The following is a 20,422-nucleotide window of genomic DNA, read 5'->3' as shown; positions in this document are numbered from 1 at the left end:
TGGATGACATGAGTTTTTTTTATCACTCTTTGGACAACATGCTATAGTATGACTTTTTATCACTGTTTTGACAACATGCTATAGTATGACTTTTTTCATATTTTAGACGACATGCTAAAGTATGACTTTTTTATCACTTTTTGACAACATGCAAAATATGACTTTTTTTCATATTTTAGACGACATGCTAAAGTATGACTTTTTTCATATTTTGGACATGCTAAAGTGTGACTTTTTTCATATTTTGGACGACATGCTAAAGTATGACTTTTTTATCACTTTTTTGACAACATGCTATAGTATGACTTTTTTCATATTTTGGACGACATGCTAAAGTATGACTTTTTTATCACTTTTTGACAACATGCAAAATATGACTTTTTTTCATATTTTAGACGACATGCTAAAGTATGACTTTTTTCATATTTTGGACATGCTAAAGTGTGACTTTTTTCATATTTTGGACGACATGCTAAAGTATGATTTTTTTTATCACTTTTTTGACAACATGCTATAGTATGACTTTTTATCACTTTTTTGACAACATGCTACAGTATGACTTTTTTTTATCACTTTTTGGATGACGAGTTTTTTTTATCACTTTTTGGACAACATTCTATAGTATGACTTTTTTCATATTTTGGACGACATGCTAAAGTATGACTTTTTTATCACTTTTTGACAACATGCAAAATATGACTTTTTTTCAAATTTTGGACATGCTATAGTATGATTTTTTTTCATATTTTGGACGACATGCTATAGTATGACTTTTTTTCATATTTTGGACGACATGCTAAAGTATGACTTTTTTCATATTTTGGACGACATGCTAATGCAAAAATTTCACTTTCAAAATTTAAAAAAAAAAAGGGACAATTTCACTTTCAAAATGCAAAATGTATGACAAAATGGTATGGTTTGACTTTTTTCATATTTTTGACGACATATTATAGTATGACTTTTTTTTTTTTTAATTGACAAGGATGTCTCCAGTGGGAATCGAAACAATGCCCTTCTCAATGAAAGTCACCAGCACTAACCACTACACCATTGTGCCTGTGATACTGTAACTTTCTTTGGTGCTTTTGAGGACATGCTATAGTATGACTTTTTTTTATCACTTTTTTGACATGCAGTACGACTTTTTTCTATCACTTTTTTGACGTCATACTATAGTATGACTTTTTTTCATATTTTGGACGACATGCTAAAGTATGACTTTTTTCATATTTTGGACGACATGCTAAAGTATGATTTTTTTTATCACTTTTTGGATGACATGTTTTTTTTTTATCACTCTTTGGACAACATGCTACAGTATGACTTTTTTCATATTTTGGACGACATGCTAAAGTATGATTTTTTTTTTAATCACTTTTTGACAACATGCAAAATATGACTTTTTTTCATATTTTGGACATGCTATAGTATGACTTTTTTCATATTTTGGACGACATGCTAAAGTATGACTTTTTTCATATTTTGGACGACATGCTAAAGTATGATTTTTTTTTATCACTTTTTTGCCAACATGCTATAGTATGACTTTTTATCACTTTTTTGACAACAAGCTACAGTATGACTTTTTTCATATTTTGGACAACATTCTATAGTATGACATTTTTCATATTTTGGACGACATGCTAAAGTATGATTTTTTTTTATCACTTTTTTGCCAACATGCTATAGTATGACTTTTTATCACTTTTTTGACAACAAGCTACAGTATGACTTTTTTCATATTTTGGACGACATGCTAAAGTATGACTTTTATCACTTTTTGGACAACATTCTATAGTATGACTTTTTTCATATTTTGGACGACATGCTAAAGTATGACTTTTTTATCACTTTTTGGACAACATTCTATAGTATGACTTTTTTCATATTTTTGACAACATGCAAAATATGACTTTTTTTTCATATTTCGGACGACATGCTAAAGTATGACTTTTTTATCACTTTTTGACAACATGCAAAATATGACTTTTTTTCATATTTTGGACGACATGCTAAAGTATGACTTTTTTTATCATCACTTTTTTGACAACATGCTACAGTATTACTTTTTTATCACTTTTTGGATGACATGAGTTTTTTTATCACTTTTTGGACAACATTCTATAGTATGACTTTTTTCATATTTTGGACGACATGCTAAAGTATGACTTTTTTCATATTTTGGACGACATGCTAAAGTATGACTTTTTTATCACTTTTTGACAACATGCAAAATATGACTTTTTTTTCATATTTTGGACAACATGCTACAGTATGACTTTTTTCATATTTTGGACGACATGCTAAAGTATGATTTTTTTTTTAAATCACTTTTTGACAACATGCAAAATATGACTTTTTTTCATATTTTGGACATGCTATAGTATGACTTTTTTCATATTTTGGACGACATGCTAAAGTATGATTTTTTTCATATTTTGGACGACATGCTAAAGTATGATTTTTTTTATCACTTTTTTGCCAACATGCTATAGTATGACTTTTTATCACTTTTTTGACAACAAGCTACAGTATGACTTTTTTCATATTTTGGACGACATGCTAAAGTATGACTTTTATCACTTTTTGGACAACATTCTATAGTATGACTTTTTTCATATTTTGGACGACATGCTAAAGTATGACTTTTTTATCACTTTTTGGACAACATTCTATAGTATGACTTTTTTCATATTTTTGACAACATGCAAAATATGACTTTTTTTTCATATTTTGGACAACATGCTATAGTATGACTTTTCATATTTTGGACGACATGCTAAAGTATGATTTTTTTTTTAATCACTTTTTGACAACATGCAAAATATGACTTTTTTTCATATTTTGGACATGCTATAGTATGACTTTTTTCATATTTTGGACGACATGCTAAAGTATGACTTTTTTCATATTTTGGACGACATGCTAAAGTATGATTTTTTTATCACTTTTTTGCCAACATGCTATGGTATGACTTTTTATCACTTTTTTGACAACATGCTACAGTATGACTTTTTTATCACTTTTTGGATGACGAGTTTTTTTTATCACTCTTTGGACAACATTCTATAGTATGACTTTTTTCATATTTTGGACGACATGCTATAGTATGACTTTTTTTTTTATCACTTTTTGGACAACATGCTAAAGTATGACTTTTTTTAATCACTTTTTTGACAACATGCTATAGTATGACTTTTTTCATATTTTGGACGACATGCTATAGTATGACTTTTTTTTTTTATCACTTTTTGGACAACATGCTAAAGTATGACTTTTTTATCACTTTTTGACAACATGCAAAATATGACTTTTTTTTCATATTTCGGACATGCTATAGTATGACTTTTTTCATATTTTGGACGACATGCTAAAGTATGACTTTTTATCACTTTTTTGACAACATGCTACAGTATTACTTTTTTATCACTTTTTGGATGACATGAGTTTTTTTTATCACTCTTTGGACAACATGCTATAGTATGACTTTTTATCACTGTTTTGACAACATGCTATAGTATGACTTTTTTCATATTTTAGACGACATGCTAAAGTATGACTTTTTTATCACTTTTTGACAACATGCAAAATATGACTTTTTTTCATATTTTAGACGACATGCTAAAGTGTGACTTTTTTCATATTTTGGACGACATGCTAAAGTATGACTTTTTTATCACTTTTTTGACAACATGCTATAGTATGACTTTTTTCATATTTTGGACGACATGCTAAAGTATGACTTTTTTATCACTTTTTGACAACATGCAAAATATGACTTTTTTTCATATTTTAGACGACATGCTAAAGTATGACTTTTTTCATATTTTGGACATGCTAAAGTGTGACTTTTTTCATATTTTGGACGACATGCTAAAGTATGATTTTTTTTATCACTTTTTTGACAACATGCTATAGTATGACTTTTTATCACTTTTTTGACAACATGCTACAGTATGACTTTTTTTTATCACTTTTTGGATGACGAGTTTTTTTTATCACTTTTTGGACAACATTCTATAGTATGACTTTTTTCATATTTTGGACGACATGCTAAAGTATGACTTTTTTATCACTTTTTGACAACATGCAAAATATGACTTTTTTTCAAATTTTGGACATGCTATAGTATGATTTTTTTTCATATTTTGGACGACATGCTATAGTATGACTTTTTTTCATATTTTGGACGACATGCTAAAGTATGACTTTTTTCATATTTTGGACGACATGCTAATGCAAAAATTTCACTTTCAAAATTTCAAAAAAAAAAGGGACAATTTCACTTTCAAAATGCAAAATGTATGACAAAATGGTATGGTTTGACTTTTTTCATATTTTTGACGACATATTATAGTATGACTTTTTTTTTTTTTAATTGACAAGGATGTCTCCAGTGGGAATCGAAACAATGCCCTTCTCAATGAAAGTCACCAGCACTAACCACTACACCATTGTGCCTGTGATACTGTAACTTTCTTTGGTGCTTTTGAGGACATGCTATAGTATGACTTTTTTTTATCACTTTTTTGACATGCAGTACGACTTTTTTCTATCACTTTTTTGACGTCATACTATAGTATGACTTTTTTTCATATTTTGGACGACATGCTAAAGTATGACTTTTTTCATATTTTGGACGACATGCTAAAGTATGATTTTTTTTATCACTTTTTGGATGACATGTTTTTTTTTTATCACTCTTTGGACAACATGCTACAGTATGACTTTTTTCATATTTTGGACGACATGCTAAAGTATGATTTTTTTTTTAATCACTTTTTGACAACATGCAAAATATGACTTTTTTTCATATTTTGGACATGCTATAGTATGACTTTTTTCATATTTTGGACGACATGCTAAAGTATGACTTTTTTCATATTTTGGACGACATGCTAAAGTATGATTTTTTTTTATCACTTTTTTGCCAACATGCTATAGTATGACTTTTTATCACTTTTTTGACAACAAGCTACAGTATGACTTTTTTCATATTTTGGACAACATTCTATAGTATGACATTTTTCATATTTTGGACGACATGCTAAAGTATGATTTTTTTTTATCACTTTTTTGCCAACATGCTATAGTATGACTTTTTATCACTTTTTTGACAACAAGCTACAGTATGACTTTTTTCATATTTTGGACGACATGCTAAAGTATGACTTTTATCACTTTTTGGACAACATTCTATAGTATGACTTTTTTCATATTTTGGACGACATGCTAAAGTATGACTTTTTTATCACTTTTTGGACAACATTCTATAGTATGACTTTTTTCATATTTTTGACAACATGCAAAATATGACTTTTTTTTCATATTTCGGACGACATGCTAAAGTATGACTTTTTTATCACTTTTTGACAACATGCAAAATATGACTTTTTTTCATATTTTGGACAACATGCTACAGTATGACTTTTTTCATATTTTGGACGACATGCTAAAGTATGATTTTTTTTTTAAATCACTTTTTGACAACATGCAAAATATGACTTTTTTTCATATTTTGGACATGCTATAGTATGACTTTTTTCATATTTTGGACGACATGCTAAAGTATGATTTTTTTCATATTTTGGACGACATGCTAAAGTATGATTTTTTTTATCACTTTTTTGCCAACATGCTATAGTATGACTTTTTATCACTTTTTTGACAACAAGCTAAAGTATGATTTTTTTTTATCACTTTTTTGCCAACATGCTATAGTATGACTTTTTATCACTTTTTTGACAACAAGCTACAGTATGACTTTTTTCATATTTTGGACAACATTCTATAGTATGACATTTTTCATATTTTGGACGACATGCTAAAGTATGATTTTTTTTTATCACTTTTTTGCCAACATGCTATAGTATGACTTTTTATCACTTTTTTGACAACAAGCTACAGTATGACTTTTTTCATATTTTGGACGACATGCTAAAGTATGACTTTTATCACTTTTTGGACAACATTCTATAGTATGACTTTTTTCATATTTTGGACGACATGCTAAAGTATGACTTTTTTATCACTTTTTGGACAACATTCTATAGTATGACTTTTTTCATATTTTTGACAACATGCAAAATATGACTTTTTTTTCATATTTCGGACGACATGCTAAAGTATGACTTTTTTATCACTTTTTGACAACATGCAAAATATGACTTTTTTTCATATTTTGGACGACATGCTAAAGTATGACTTTTTTTATCATCACTTTTTTGACAACATGCTACAGTATTACTTTTTTATCACTTTTTGGATGACGAGTTTTTTTTATCACTTTTTGGACAACATTCTATAGTATGACTTTTTTCATATTTTGGACGACATGCTAAAGTATGACTTTTTTCATATTTTGGACGACATGCTAAAGTATGACTTTTTTATCACTTTTTGACAACATGCAAAATATGACTTTTTTTTCATATTTTGGACAACATGCTACAGTATGACTTTTTTCATATTTTGGACGACATGCTAAAGTATGATTTTTTTTTTAAATCACTTTTTGACAACATGCAAAATATGACTTTTTTTCATATTTTGGACATACTATAGTATGACTTTTTTCATATTTTGGACGACATGCTAAAGTATGATTTTTTTCATATTTTGGACGACATGCTAAAGTATGATTTTTTTTATCACTTTTTTGCCAACATGCTATAGTATGACTTTTTATCACTTTTTTGACAACAAGCTACAGTATGACTTTTTTCATATTTTGGACAACATTCTATAGTATGACTTTTTTCATATTTTGGACGACATGCTATAGTATGATTCTTTTTTTATCACTTTTTTGACAACATGCTATAGTATGACTTTTTTCATATTTTGGACGACATGCTAAAGTATGACTTTTTTATCACTTTTTGGACAACATTCTATAGTATGACTTTTTTCATATTTTTGACAACATGCAAAATATGACTTTTTTTTCATATTTCGGACATGCTATAGTATGACTTTTTTCATATTTTGGACGACATGCTAAAGTATGACTTTTTTATCACTTTTTGACAACATGCAAAATATGACTTTTTTTCAAATTTTGGACAACATGCTATAGTATGACTTTTTTTCATATTTTGGACGACATGCTAAAGTATGACTTTTTTTATCACTTTTTTGACAACATGCTACGGTATTACTTTTTTATCACTTTTTGGATGACATGAGTTTTTTTATCACTCTTTGGACAACATGCTATAGTATGACTTTTTATCACTGTTTTGACAACATGCTACAGTATGACTTTTTTATCACTTTTTGGATGACGAGTTTTTTTTATCACTTTTTGGACAACATTCTATAGTATGACTTTTTTCATATTTTGGACGACATGCTAAAGTATGACTTTTTTCATATTTTGGACGACATGCTAAAGTATGACTTTTTTATCACTTTTTGACAACATGCAAAATATGACTTTTTTTTCATATTTTGGACAACATGCTACAGTATGACTTTTTTCATATTTTGGACGACATGCTAAAGTACGATTTTTTTTTAATCACTTTTTGACAACATGCAAAATATGACTTTTTTTCATATTTTGGACATGCTATAGTATGACTTTTTTCATATTTTGGACGACATGCTAAAGTATGATTTTTTTCATATTTTGGACGACATGCTAAAGTATGATTTTTTTTATCACTTTTTTGCCAACATGCTATAGTATGACTTTTTATCACTTTTTTGACAACAAGCTACAGTATGACTTTTTTCATATTTTGGACAACATTCTATAGTATGACTTTTTTCATATTTTGGACGACATGCTAAAGTATGATTTTTTTTTATCACTTTTTTTACAACATGCTATAGTATGACTTTTTTCATATTTTGGACGACATGCTAAAGTATGACTTTTTATCACTTTTTTGACAACATGCTACAGTATTACTTTTTTATCACTTTTTGGATGACGAGTTTTTTTTATCACTCTCTGGACAACATGCTATAGTATGACTTTTTTCATATTTTGGACGACATGCTATAGTATGATTTTTTTTTATCACTTTTTTTTACAACATGCTATAGTATGACTTTTTTCATATTTTGGACGACATGCTATAGTATGACTTTTTTTTTATCACTTTTTGGACAACATGCTAAAGTATGACTTTTTTATCACTTTTTGACAACATGCAAAATATGACTTTTTTTTCATATTTCGGACATGCTATAGCATGACTTTTTTCATATTTTGGACGACATGCTAAAGTATGACTTTTTATCACTTTTTTGACAACATGCTACAGTATTACTTTTTTATCACTTTTTGGATGACATGAGTTTTTTTTATCACTCTTTGGACAACATGCTATAGTATGACTTTTTATCACTGTTTTGACAACATGCTATAGTATGACTTTTTTCATATTTTAGACGACATGCTAAAGTATGACTTTTTTATCACTTTTTGACAACATGCAAAATATGACTTTTTTTCATATTTTAGACGACATGCTAAAGTATGACTTTTTTCATATTTTGGACATGCTAAAGTGTGACTTTTTTCATATTTTGGACGACATGCTAAAGTAGGACTTTTTTATCACTTTTTTGACAACATGCTATAGTATGACTTTTTTCATATTTTGGACGACATGCTAAAGTATGACTTTTTTATCACTTTTTGACAACATGCAAAATATGACTTTTTTTCATATTTTAGACGACATGCTAAAGTATGACTTTTTTCATATTTTGGACATGCTAAAGTGTGACTTTTTTCATATTTTGGACGACATGCTAAAGTATGATTTTTTTTATCACTTTTTTGACAACATGCTATAGTATGACTTTTTATCACTTTTTTGACAACATGCTACAGTATGACTTTTTTTTATCACTTTTTGGATGACGAGTTTTTTTTATCACTTTTTGGACAACATTCTATAGTATGACTTTTTTCATATTTTGGACGACATGCTAAAGTATGACTTTTTTTATCACTTTTTGACAACATGCAAAATATGACTTTTTTTCAAATTTTGGACATGCTATAGTATGATTTTTTTTCATATTTTGGACGACATGCTATAGTATGACTTTTTTTCATATTTTGGACGACATGCTAAAGTATGACTTTTTTCATATTTTGGACGACATGCTAATGCAAAAATTTCACTTTCAAAATTTCAAAAAAAAAAGGGACAATTTCACTTTCAAAATGCAAAATGTATGACAAAATGGTATGGTTTGACTTTTTTCATATTTTTGACGACATATTATAGTATGACTTTTTTTTTTTTTTAATTGACAAGGATGTCTCCAGTGGGAATCGAAACAATGCCCTTCTCAATGAAAGTCACCAGCACTAACCACTACACCATTGTGCCTGTGATACTGTAACTTTCTTTGGTGCTTTTGAGGACATGCTATAGTATGACTTTTTTTTATCACTTTTTTGACATGCAGTACGACTTTTTTCTATCACTTTTTTGACGTCATGCTATAGTATGACTTTTTTTCATATTTTGGACGACATGCTAAAGTATGACTTTTTTCATATTTTGGACGACATGCTAAAGTATGATTTTTTTTATCACTTTTTGGATGACATGTTTTTTTTTATCACTGTTTTGACAACATGCTATAGTATGACTTTTTTCATATTTTAGACGACATGCTAAAGTATGACTTTTTTTATCACTTTTTTGACAACATGCTATAGTATGACTTTTTTCATATTTTGGACGACCTACTAAAGTATGACTTTTTATCACTTTTTTGACAACATGCTACAGTATTACTTTTTTATCACTTTTTGGATGACGAGTTTTTTTTATCACTCTCTGGACAACATGCTATAGTATGACTTTTTTCATATTTTGGACGACATGCTATAGTATGATTTTTTTTTTATCACTTTTTTTACAACATGCTATAGTATGACTTTTTTCATATTTTGGACGACATGCTAAAGTATGACTTTTTTATCACTTTTTGACAACATGCAAAATATGACTTTTTTTTCATATTTCGGACATGCTATAGTATGACTTTTTTCATATTTTGGACGACATGCTAAAGTATGACTTTTTTTTATCACTTTTTGACAACATGCAAAATATGACTTTTTTTCATATTTTGGACGACATGCTAAAGTATGACTTTTTTCATATTTTGGACGACATGCTAAAGTATGATTTTTTTTATCACTTTTTTTACAACATGCTATAGTATGACTTTTTTCATATTTTGGACGACATGCTAAAGTATGACTTTTTTTTATCACTTTTTGACAACATGCAAAATATGACTTTTTTTCATATTTTGGACGACATGCTAAAGTATGACTTTTTTCATATTTTGGACGACATGCTAAAGTATGATTTTTTTTATCACTTTTTTGACAACATGCTATAGTATGACTTTTTATCACTTTTTTGACAACATGCTACAGTATGACTTTTTTTTATCACTTTTTGGATGACGAGTTTTTTTTATCACTTTTTGGACAACATTCTATAGTATGACTTTTTTCATATTTTGGACGACATGCTAAAGTATGACTTTTTCCATATTTTGGACGACATGCTAAAGTATGACTTTTTTATCACTTTTTGACAACATGCAAAATATGATTTTTTTTTTCATATTTCGGACATGCTATAGTATGACTTTTTTCATATTTTGGACGACATGCTAAAGTATGACTTTTTTTATCACTTTTTGACAACATGCAAAATATGATTTTTTTTCATATTTTGGACGACATGCTAAAGTATGACTTTTTTCATATTTTGGACGACATGCTAAAGTATGACTTTTTATCACTTTTTTGACAACATGCTATAGTATGACTTTTTATCACTTTTTTGACAACATGCTACAGTATGACTTTTTTATCACTTTTTGGATGACGAGTTTTTTTTATCACTTTTTTGACAACATGCTATAGTCTGACTTTTTTCATATTTTGGACGACATGCTAAAGTATGACTTTTTTATCACTTTTTGGATGACATGAGTTTTTTTTTATCACTCTCTGGACAACATGCTATAGTATGACTTTTTATCACTTTTTTGACAACATTCTATAGTATAACTTTTTTCATATTTTGGACGACATGCTAAAGTATGACTTTTTTATCACTTTTTGGACAACATTCTATAGTATGACTTTTTTCATATTTTTGACAACATGCAAAATATGACTTTTTTTTCATATTTCGGACATGCTATAGTATGACTTTTTTCATATTTTGGACGACATGCTAAAGTATGACTTTTTTATCACTTTTTGACAACATGCAAAATATGACTTTTTTTCAAATTTTGGACAACATGCTATAGTATGACTTTTTTCATATTTTGGACGACATGCTAAAGTATGACTTTTTATCACTTTTTTGTCAAAATGCTACAGTATTACTTTTTTATCACTTTTTGGATGACATGAGTTTTTTTTATCACTCTTTGGACAACATGCTATAGTATGACTTTTTATCACTTTTTTGACAACATGCTACAGTATGACTTTTTTTTATCACTTTTTGGATGACGAGTTTTTTTTATCACTTTTTGGACAACATTCTATAGTATGACTTTTTTCATATTTTTGACAACATGCAAAATATGACTTTTTTTTCATATTTTGGACGACATGCTAAAGTATGACTTTTTTTAATCACTTTTTGACAACATGCAAAATATGACTTTTTTTCATATTTTGGACGACATGCTAAAGTATGACTTTTTTCATATTTTGGACGACATGCTAAAGTATGATTTTTTTTATCACTTTTTTGACAACATGCTATAGTATGACTTTTTATCACTTTTTGGACAACATTCTATAGTATGACTTTTTTCATATTTTAGACGACATGCTAAAGTATGACTTTTTTATCACTTTTTGACAACATGCAAAATATGACTTTTTTTCAAATTTTGGACATGCTATAGTATGATTTTTTTTCATATTTTGGACGACATGCTATAGTATGACTTTTTTTCATATTTTGGACGACATGCTAAAGTATGACTTTTTTCATATTTTGGACGACATGCTAATGCAAAAATTTCACTTTCAAAATTTCAAAAAAAAAAAGGGACAATTTCACTTTCAAAATGCAAAATGTATGACAAAATGGTATGGTTTGACTTTTTTCATATTTTTGACGACATATTATAGTATGACTTTTTTTTTTTTTTAATTGACAAGGATGTCTCCAGTGGGAATCGAAACAATGCCCTTCTCAATGAAAGTCACCAGCACTAACCACTACACCATTGTGCCTGTGATACTGTAACTTTCTTTGGTGCTTTTGAGGACATGCTATAGTATGACTTTTTTTTATCACTTTTTTGACATGCAGTACGACTTTTTTCTATCACTTTTTTGACGTCATGCTATAGTATGACTTTTTTTCATATTTTGGACGACATGCTAAAGTATGACTTTTTTCATATTTTGGACGACATGCTAAAGTATGATTTTTTTTATCACTTTTTGGATGACATGTTTTTTTTTATCACTGTTTTGACAACATGCTATAGTATGACTTTTTTCATATTTTAGACGACATGCTAAAGTATGACTTTTTTTATCACTTTTTTGACAACATGCTATAGTATGACTTTTTTCATATTTTGGACGACATGCTAAAGTATGACTTTTTATCACTTTTTTGACAACATGCTACAGTATTACTTTTTTATCACTTTTTGGATGACGAGTTTTTTTTATCACTCTTTGGACAACATGCTATAGTATGACTTTTTTCATATTTTGGACGACATGCTATAGTATGATTTTTTTTATCACTTTTTTTACAACATGCTATAGTATGACTTTTTTCATATTTTGGACGACATGCTAAAGTATGACTTTTTTATCACTTTTTGACAACATGCAAAATATGACTTTTTTTTCATATTTCGGACATGCTATAGTATGACTTTTTTCATATTTTGGACGACATGCTAAAGTATGATTTTTTTTATCACTTTTTGGACAACATGCTATAGTATGACTTTTTTTTATCACTTTTTGACAACATGCAAAATATGACTTTTTTTCATATTTTGGACGACATGCTAAAGTATGACTTTTTTCATATTTTGGACGACATGCTAAAGTATGATTTTTTTCATATTTTGGACGACATGCTAAAGTATGATTTTTTTTATCACTTTTTTTACAACATGCTATAGTATGACTTTTTTCATATTTTGGACGACATGCTAAAGTATGACTTTTTTTTATCACTTTTTGACAACATGCAAAATATGACTTTTTTTCATATTTTGGACGACATGCTAAAGTATGACTTTTTTCATATTTTGGACGACATGCTAAAGTATGATTTTTTTCATATTTTGGACGACATGCTAAAGTATGATTTTTTTTATCACTTTTTTTACAACATGCTATAGTATGACTTTTTTCATATTTTGGACGACATGCTAAAGTATGACTTTTTTTTATCACTTTTTGACAACATGCAAAATATGACTTTTTTTCATATTTTGGACGACATGCTAAAGTATGACTTTTTTCATATTTTGGACGACATGCTAAAGTATGATTTTTTTTATCACTTTTTGACAACATGCAAAATATGACTTTTTTTCATATTTTGGACGACATGCTAAAGTATGACTTTTTTCATATTTTGGACGACATGCTAAAGTATGATTTTTTTCATATTTTGGACGACATGCTAAAGTATGATTTTTTTTATCACTTTTTTTACAACATGCTATAGTATGACTTTTTTCATATTTTGGACGACATGCTAAAGTATGACTTTTTTTTATCACTTTTTGACAACATGCAAAATATGACTTTTTTTCATATTTTGGACGACATGCTAAAGTATGACTTTTTTCATATTTTGGACGACATGCTAAAGTATGATTTTTTTTATCACTTTTTGGACAACATGCTACAGTATGACTTTTTTCATATTTTGGACGACATGCTAAAGTATGACTTTTTCCATATTTTGGACGACATGCTAAAGTATGACTTTTTTATCACTTTTTGACAACATGCAAAATATGATTTTTTTTTCATATTTCGGACATGCTATAGTATGACTTTTTTCATATTTTGGACGACATGCTAAAGTATGACTTTTTATCACTTTTTTGACAACATGCTATAGTATGACTTTTTATCACTTTTTTGACAACATGCTACAGTATGACTTTTTTATCACTTTTTGGATGACGAGTTTTTTTTATCACTTTTTTGACAACATGCTATAGTCTGACTTTTTTCATATTTTGGACGACATGCTAAAGTATGACTTTTTTATCACTTTTTGGATGACATGAGTTTTTTTTTATCACTCTCTGGACAACATGCTATAGTATGACTTTTTATCACTTTTTTGACAACATTCTATAGTATAACTTTTTTCATATTTTGGACGACATGCTAAAGTATGACTTTTTTATCACTTTTTGGACAACATTCTATAGTATGACTTTTTTCATATTTTTGACAACATGCAAAATATGACTTTTTTTTTTCATATTTCGGACATGCTATAGTATGACTTTTTTCATATTTTGGACGACATGCTAAAGTATGACTTTTTTATCACTTTTTGACAACATGCAAAATATGACTTTTTTCATATTTTGGACGACATGCTAAAGTATGACTTTTTATCACTTTTTTGTCAACATGCTACAGTATTACTTTTTTATCACTTTTTGGATGACATGAGTTTTTTTTATCACTCTTTGGACAACATGCTATAGTATGACTTTTTATCACTTTTTTGACAACATGCTACAGTATGACTTTTTTTTATCACTTTTTGGATGACGAGTTTTTTTATCACTTTTTGGACAACATTCTATAGTATGACTTTTTTCATATTTTGGACAACATGCTATAGTATGACTTTTTTCATATTTTGGACGACATGCTAAAGTATGACTTTTTTCATATTTTGGACGACATGCTAAAGTATGACTTTTTATCACTTTTTTGACATGCTACAGTATTACTTTTTTATCACTTTTTGGATGACATGAGTTTTTTTTATCACTCTCTGGACAACATGCTATAGTATGACTTTTTATCACTGTTTTGACAACATGCTATAGTATGACTTTTTTCATATTTTGGACGACATGCTAAAGTATGATTTTTTTTATCACTTTTTGGACAACATGCTAAAGTACGACTTTTTTATCACTTTTTGACAGCATGCAAAATATGACTTTTTTTTCATATTTCGGACATGCTATAGTATGACTTTTTTCATATTTTGGACGACATGCTAAAGTATGACTTTTTATCACTTTTTTGACAACATGCTACAGTATTACTTTTTTATCACTTTTTGGATGACATGAGTTTTTTTATCACTCTTTGGACAACATGCTATAGTATGACTTTTTATCACTTTTTTGACAACATGCTACAGTATGACTTTTTTTATCACTTTTTGGATGACGAGTTTTTTTATCACTTTTTGGACAACATTCTATAGTATGACTTTTTTCATATTTTGGACAACATGCTATAGTATGACTTTTTTCATATTTTGGACAACATGCTATAGTTTGACTTTTTTCATATTTTGGACGACATGCTAAAGTATGACTTTTTTATCACTTTCTGACAACATGCAAAATATGACTTTTTTTTCATATTTTGGACAACATGCTATAGTATGACTTTTTTCATATTTTGGACGACATGCTAAAGTATGACTTTTTTCATATTTTGGACGACATGCTAAAGTATGACTTTTTATCACTTTTTTGACATGCTACAGTATTACTTTTTTATCACTTTTTGGATGACGAGTTTTTTTTATCACTCTCTGGACAACATGCTATAGTATGACTTTTTATCACTGTTTTGACAACATGCTATAGTATGACTTTTTTCATATTTTGGACGACATGCTAAAGTACGACTTTTTTCATATTTTGGACAACATGCTAAAGTATGACTTTTTTTTATCACTTTTTGACAACATGCAAAATATGACTTTTTTTCAAATTTTGGACAACATGCTATAGTATGACTTTTTTCATATTTTGGACGACATGCTAAAGTATGACTTTTTTTATCACTTTTTGACAACATGCAAAATATGACTTTTTTTCAAATTTTGGACAACATGCTATAGTATGACTTTTTTCATATTTTGGACGACATGCTAAAGTATGACTTTTTTATCACTTTTTGACAACATGCAAAATATGACTTTTTTTCATATTTTGGACATGCTATAGTATGACTTTTTTCATATTTTGGACGACATGCTAAAGTATGACTTTTTTCATATTTTGGACGACATGCTAAAGTATGATTTTTTTTACCACTTTTTTGACAACATGCTACAGTATGACTTTTTTATCACTTTTTGGATGACGAGTTTTTTTTATCACTTTTTGGACAACATTCTATAGTATGACTTTTTTCATATTTTGGATGACATGCTAAAGTATGACTTTTTTTTTATCACTTTTTGACAACATGCAAAATATGACTTTTTTTCAAATTTTGGACAACATGCTATAGTATGACTTTTTATCACTTTTTTGACAACATGCTACAGTATGACTTTTTTATCACTTTTTGGATGACATGAGTTTTTTTTATCACTTTTTTGACAACATGCTACAGTATGACTTTTATCACTTTTTTGACAACATGCTAAAGTATGACTTTTTTTTTTATCACTTTTTGGACAACATGCTATAGTATGAAATGTTTTTTTCACATTTTGGACATGTTATAGTATGACTTTTTTTGTCATATTTAGGATGACATACTAATGCTAAAATTTTCCTTTCAAAATTTGCAAAAAAGGGAAAATTTCACATTCAAAATGCTGTAGTATGATTTATTTTTTCATAGTTTAGACAACATGAATGTATGATTTTTTTTTTTTTTTTTTTAAATCGATAAGCCTGTCTCCAGTGGGAATCCAACCAATGCCCTTCTCAATGAAAGGTACCAGCGCTGACCACTAAACCATTGTGCCTGTTATACTGTGACTTCCTTTGGTGCTTTTGAGGGCATGCTATAGTATGACTTTTTTTTAGATATTGCGGACGACATGCTATAGATGGATTTTTTTATCCATATTTCAGACATTTTTGAAAGTAAAATATTTGTGAATCGCCAAAAATTGCTACTAAATTAAAAATGGCGGACTTCCTGTTGAGTTGATGTAATGGTGCAATGCAACATCTGTTTAGGGGGCGCTAGCGAGCCATTTGGCCACGCCCAGTCGCGGCTCCACTAAAATACAAACATTTTTCGCCGGGAAAGACGCGTGTACCAACCTTAATGAGTTTCTGAGTATAACAAAGCTGCCAAAAATGCAGTTTTTTACAGAGAATAATAATAATCGCTTGAATAACAATAGGGCTTTCGCACCATCGGTGCTGGGGCTCTAATTACATATTCATTCAATGATAGAGGAGGCTTAGATGTCATTTTAAGAATTTCAAATGCTGTAATTGACCATTCTCATGGAGAAACCATATCAAACACACAATATTGTTTAAAGCAAAGTACTTTTGTTTGAACATTTGTCTCGACCTTAAAATAAATGTACCTGTACAACATTGTAAAAATACTGTTGCAATTCAAATAAGTCAGTCAAAAACTACTTAATTAGAAGTACAGAAGTAATATCTAACCATGTACGTTAACTATAATTCATTTAAGTGCTTTCTTTTGTAAAATGACCGCTGCTGTTGAACGGTGGATGGTCAAGCTCCAGCTTGTTAAATACTACATATCCAGTTAGATTTGTCCAGTGGTTCCAACCTGAGGGTTGAGAACCCCTCAAAGAGTCCCAAAAGAAATCTGACGGGTTGTCAGATGATAAATGGGACGGGAAAGAAGAAGAAAACAAAGATCTGCGCCACAAATATATGTCGTGAAGTAGAAATATTAAGTCGCATAAGATGAAAAAAAAAAATAAAAGTAGAGTACATGAAAATTGTACTTAAGTACACTTCTTGAGTCAATGTTTTTAATTACTTTCCACCATTTTTATGATTTCAACACCAACAATGTAAACAATTATTTGTGAAGGTCGCTTCCCTCAAACAGAACCAAAGTCAAAATTTGATATTCATATCGTCCCTGTGTTCACATCACCGTATCTTTCTGAACTGCTGTCTTTCTTTACAAAGACATGAAACTGAGACAGTCGGAAGAATCAGGACTGAAAGGGCCGACAGCTGAAACATGCAGGACCAATTCAGACCAGAAGGAGGCGGTACCGACAGGAACTGAGCTGCAGCAACTTGACAACAACAGCAACACCAGGCCAACTGTAGAGGAAACGGTCAACATTATAACCAACAGGCTGAAGGAAAGACGGCGAGAGCTTGGCCTGCCTGACAGCATTAAGGTCGGTTCTGCAGAAACGCCTTCACCACCAACAAAAACAATCTGAAGGTGTTTTTGTCATTCTGGGTAAACGACGTAATGAAAATGTGCATGTAATGTACGCTGTATTTTGCGGTCAACTACGAAGTCGCCCGTTCATACTTGTCATTGTGCCTGTGCGTGCAGGAGATGTCCCATTTCAAAATGAGCATGGAGAAGACCAGCATGCAGAAGTGTTTGCTGTACTTTGAGAGTCTGCACGGACGACCAGTAAGATAACCTCCTCCTCTTCGTCCCTTTTTCATTCTTGATGGCCGTATTTGGTTATTATTTCTCTTCTTCCTCTCCTTACATGAATTTCTAAGTCCTCTGAATTGATATCTTCTCATAACAAAAAACAAATCAAAAATCCTTTTCTGTCTTTGTATCTGCGTGTCTTCAGAGTACCAGACAGGAGCGAACTCTGATGAAACCTTTCTACGACCGGTACCGTCTCCTCAAGCAGCTGCTCTCTTCTGCAGCCGCAGCAGTCATTACAACCATTGTGAGTAAAAAATCAGGCAGTGACTTTTTTTTTTTTTTTTTTTGAGCGAGAGTGCTCGGATGTTACATTTTCAACCACAGTGGGCAGTCTTATAGAGAAGGGGAGAAATTCTATAGAACTACTTCGACCTGGTGTATTTCATGCATTAGGATAAAACTACCCATATCCTCTGAGGCCAAGAGTCACACTGCCCTCATGTGGCAGATTACAAGAGCTACATCAAATATATTCATTTATTGAGTGAAATAAATGATGGCTAGATAGACATTGCCAAGACTGATATTGGCAGCTAGTCAGCTGAAATATAAATCATACCATGTGTAGCTTCTAACAGGCTGAACAGAACTGGTAGTTGCTCAATAAGCATCTCTGTCTCCTGCTCTTGCATGCTTTAATTCATCTTTTTAATGTACTCTGACAGATGAGTGATCCCTCAGTGTGTGTGTCTACACAGGAGGAAGAGGAGGGCTCCGACGAAGAGCATCCAAACCAGCAAAGCCCCAAGCAGCAGCCGCCCTGGTTGAAACCTCCCAGGTGTCTGTCCTCACACGAGTCGCAGTATCTGCCTTCGTTCGAAACGACTGAAACGCCTCTGGTGTCTCCGCTGGAGGAGGTGAAGGGTCTCCAGCCACAGATCGTCACCATGGCCACGCTACATGAGGCTTCCAGGTACACAGTTCTCTTCTAAATGAGGAGCTGAAGGAGAGCTGGAAAGCTCACGTTTCTTCTTTTGCTTTAACCTTTACGAGGCGCGATCAAAACGTCCAGAGACGTTTGTTTTGTGAGTGAGTGTTCCAAGTCACGTCGCTTGATCAAAATCAGCACCTGCGTTACGCAGGTGTTTTGTGACCACTTGTTCGTGCGCATTTACAATTTCACCATAGACCTGAAACTTCAGTAGAAAGCGTACACATCAAATTTTGTGTCAAACCGGAGATATCAGCAACAGAGACTCTTAAAATGCTTCAGCAAGCCTACGGCAACGAAGCAATGAGCTTGAGTGAATGTCACTGTCCAAGACCAAAGACGCCACGTCAGGTCAGGAGCTAAAGAGCATGCCGGTAGTTTCGCTCCCTGCAACTTCTTCTTTTTTCGTTTTTTTTTTTTTTGTTCCCCAAAATGAAACTCAAGCTAAAAGGTCGCCGTTTTGACACTCTGGAGGGGATCCAGCGAAAAATGCTCCAAAACAGGACTTCCGGCTCCAAGCGCGGCAGCAGCGCTCGGCACAGTGTACCGCTGCACGAAGGGGTCGGCAAACGGGTTTAAATCAGGCGCGGCGTTTGTTTTTTCTAGTGCAGTCTGAAGCTTTGGATCGCACCTCGTACTTTAGTTTGATTTAATTGCACACGTTAACAGGTGATGTAGAAGATTTGTTTTTTGTTTTTTTTTAAATGGTTGATTTATTGTTCATGCAGACCAGAATTATTGGATCATCTCAGGATGGTTCGATTAGAGAAACGGAGACTTCACCAAGCGCTCAGAGAGTTTGAGGACCATTTCTACACGCAGACTGGCAGGTA

At 30.6% G+C, this 20,422-nt stretch overlaps 1 protein-coding gene across 3 annotated transcripts in view; it reads left to right on the top strand.

Annotated features, from left to right (window-relative positions):
- LOC138195246 (protein FAM13A-like) overlaps positions 1–20,422 on the top strand; it is a 50,470-nt gene that overhangs the window by 28,581 nt on the left and 1,467 nt on the right. For 2 of the 3 annotated variants that reach the window (XM_069144480.1, XM_069144479.1), the window contains exons 16-20: positions 18,160–18,380; positions 18,545–18,628; positions 18,801–18,902; positions 19,357–19,571; positions 20,318–20,419. In XM_069144480.1, coding sequence (XP_069000581.1) covers positions 18,160–18,380; positions 18,545–18,628; positions 18,801–18,902; positions 19,357–19,571; positions 20,318–20,419 — 724 coding nt within the window. Of the gene's footprint in view, positions 1–18,159; positions 18,446–18,544; positions 18,629–18,800; positions 18,903–19,356; positions 19,572–20,317; positions 20,420–20,422 lie in introns of those variants that run through there. The other variant, XM_069144481.1, reaches the window with a different exon arrangement.

The sequence above is a fragment of the Embiotoca jacksoni genome, unplaced genomic scaffold (assembly GCF_022577435.1).
Source record: "Embiotoca jacksoni isolate LCO1_2020_lvr unplaced genomic scaffold, fEmbJac1.0.p SCAF_12, whole genome shotgun sequence".
In the NCBI taxonomy this organism is placed as follows: Eukaryota; Metazoa; Chordata; class Actinopteri; family Embiotocidae; genus Embiotoca; species Embiotoca jacksoni.
Note: the sequence above shows the minus strand (reverse complement) of the source record. Positions and strands in the feature narration are given on the sequence as shown.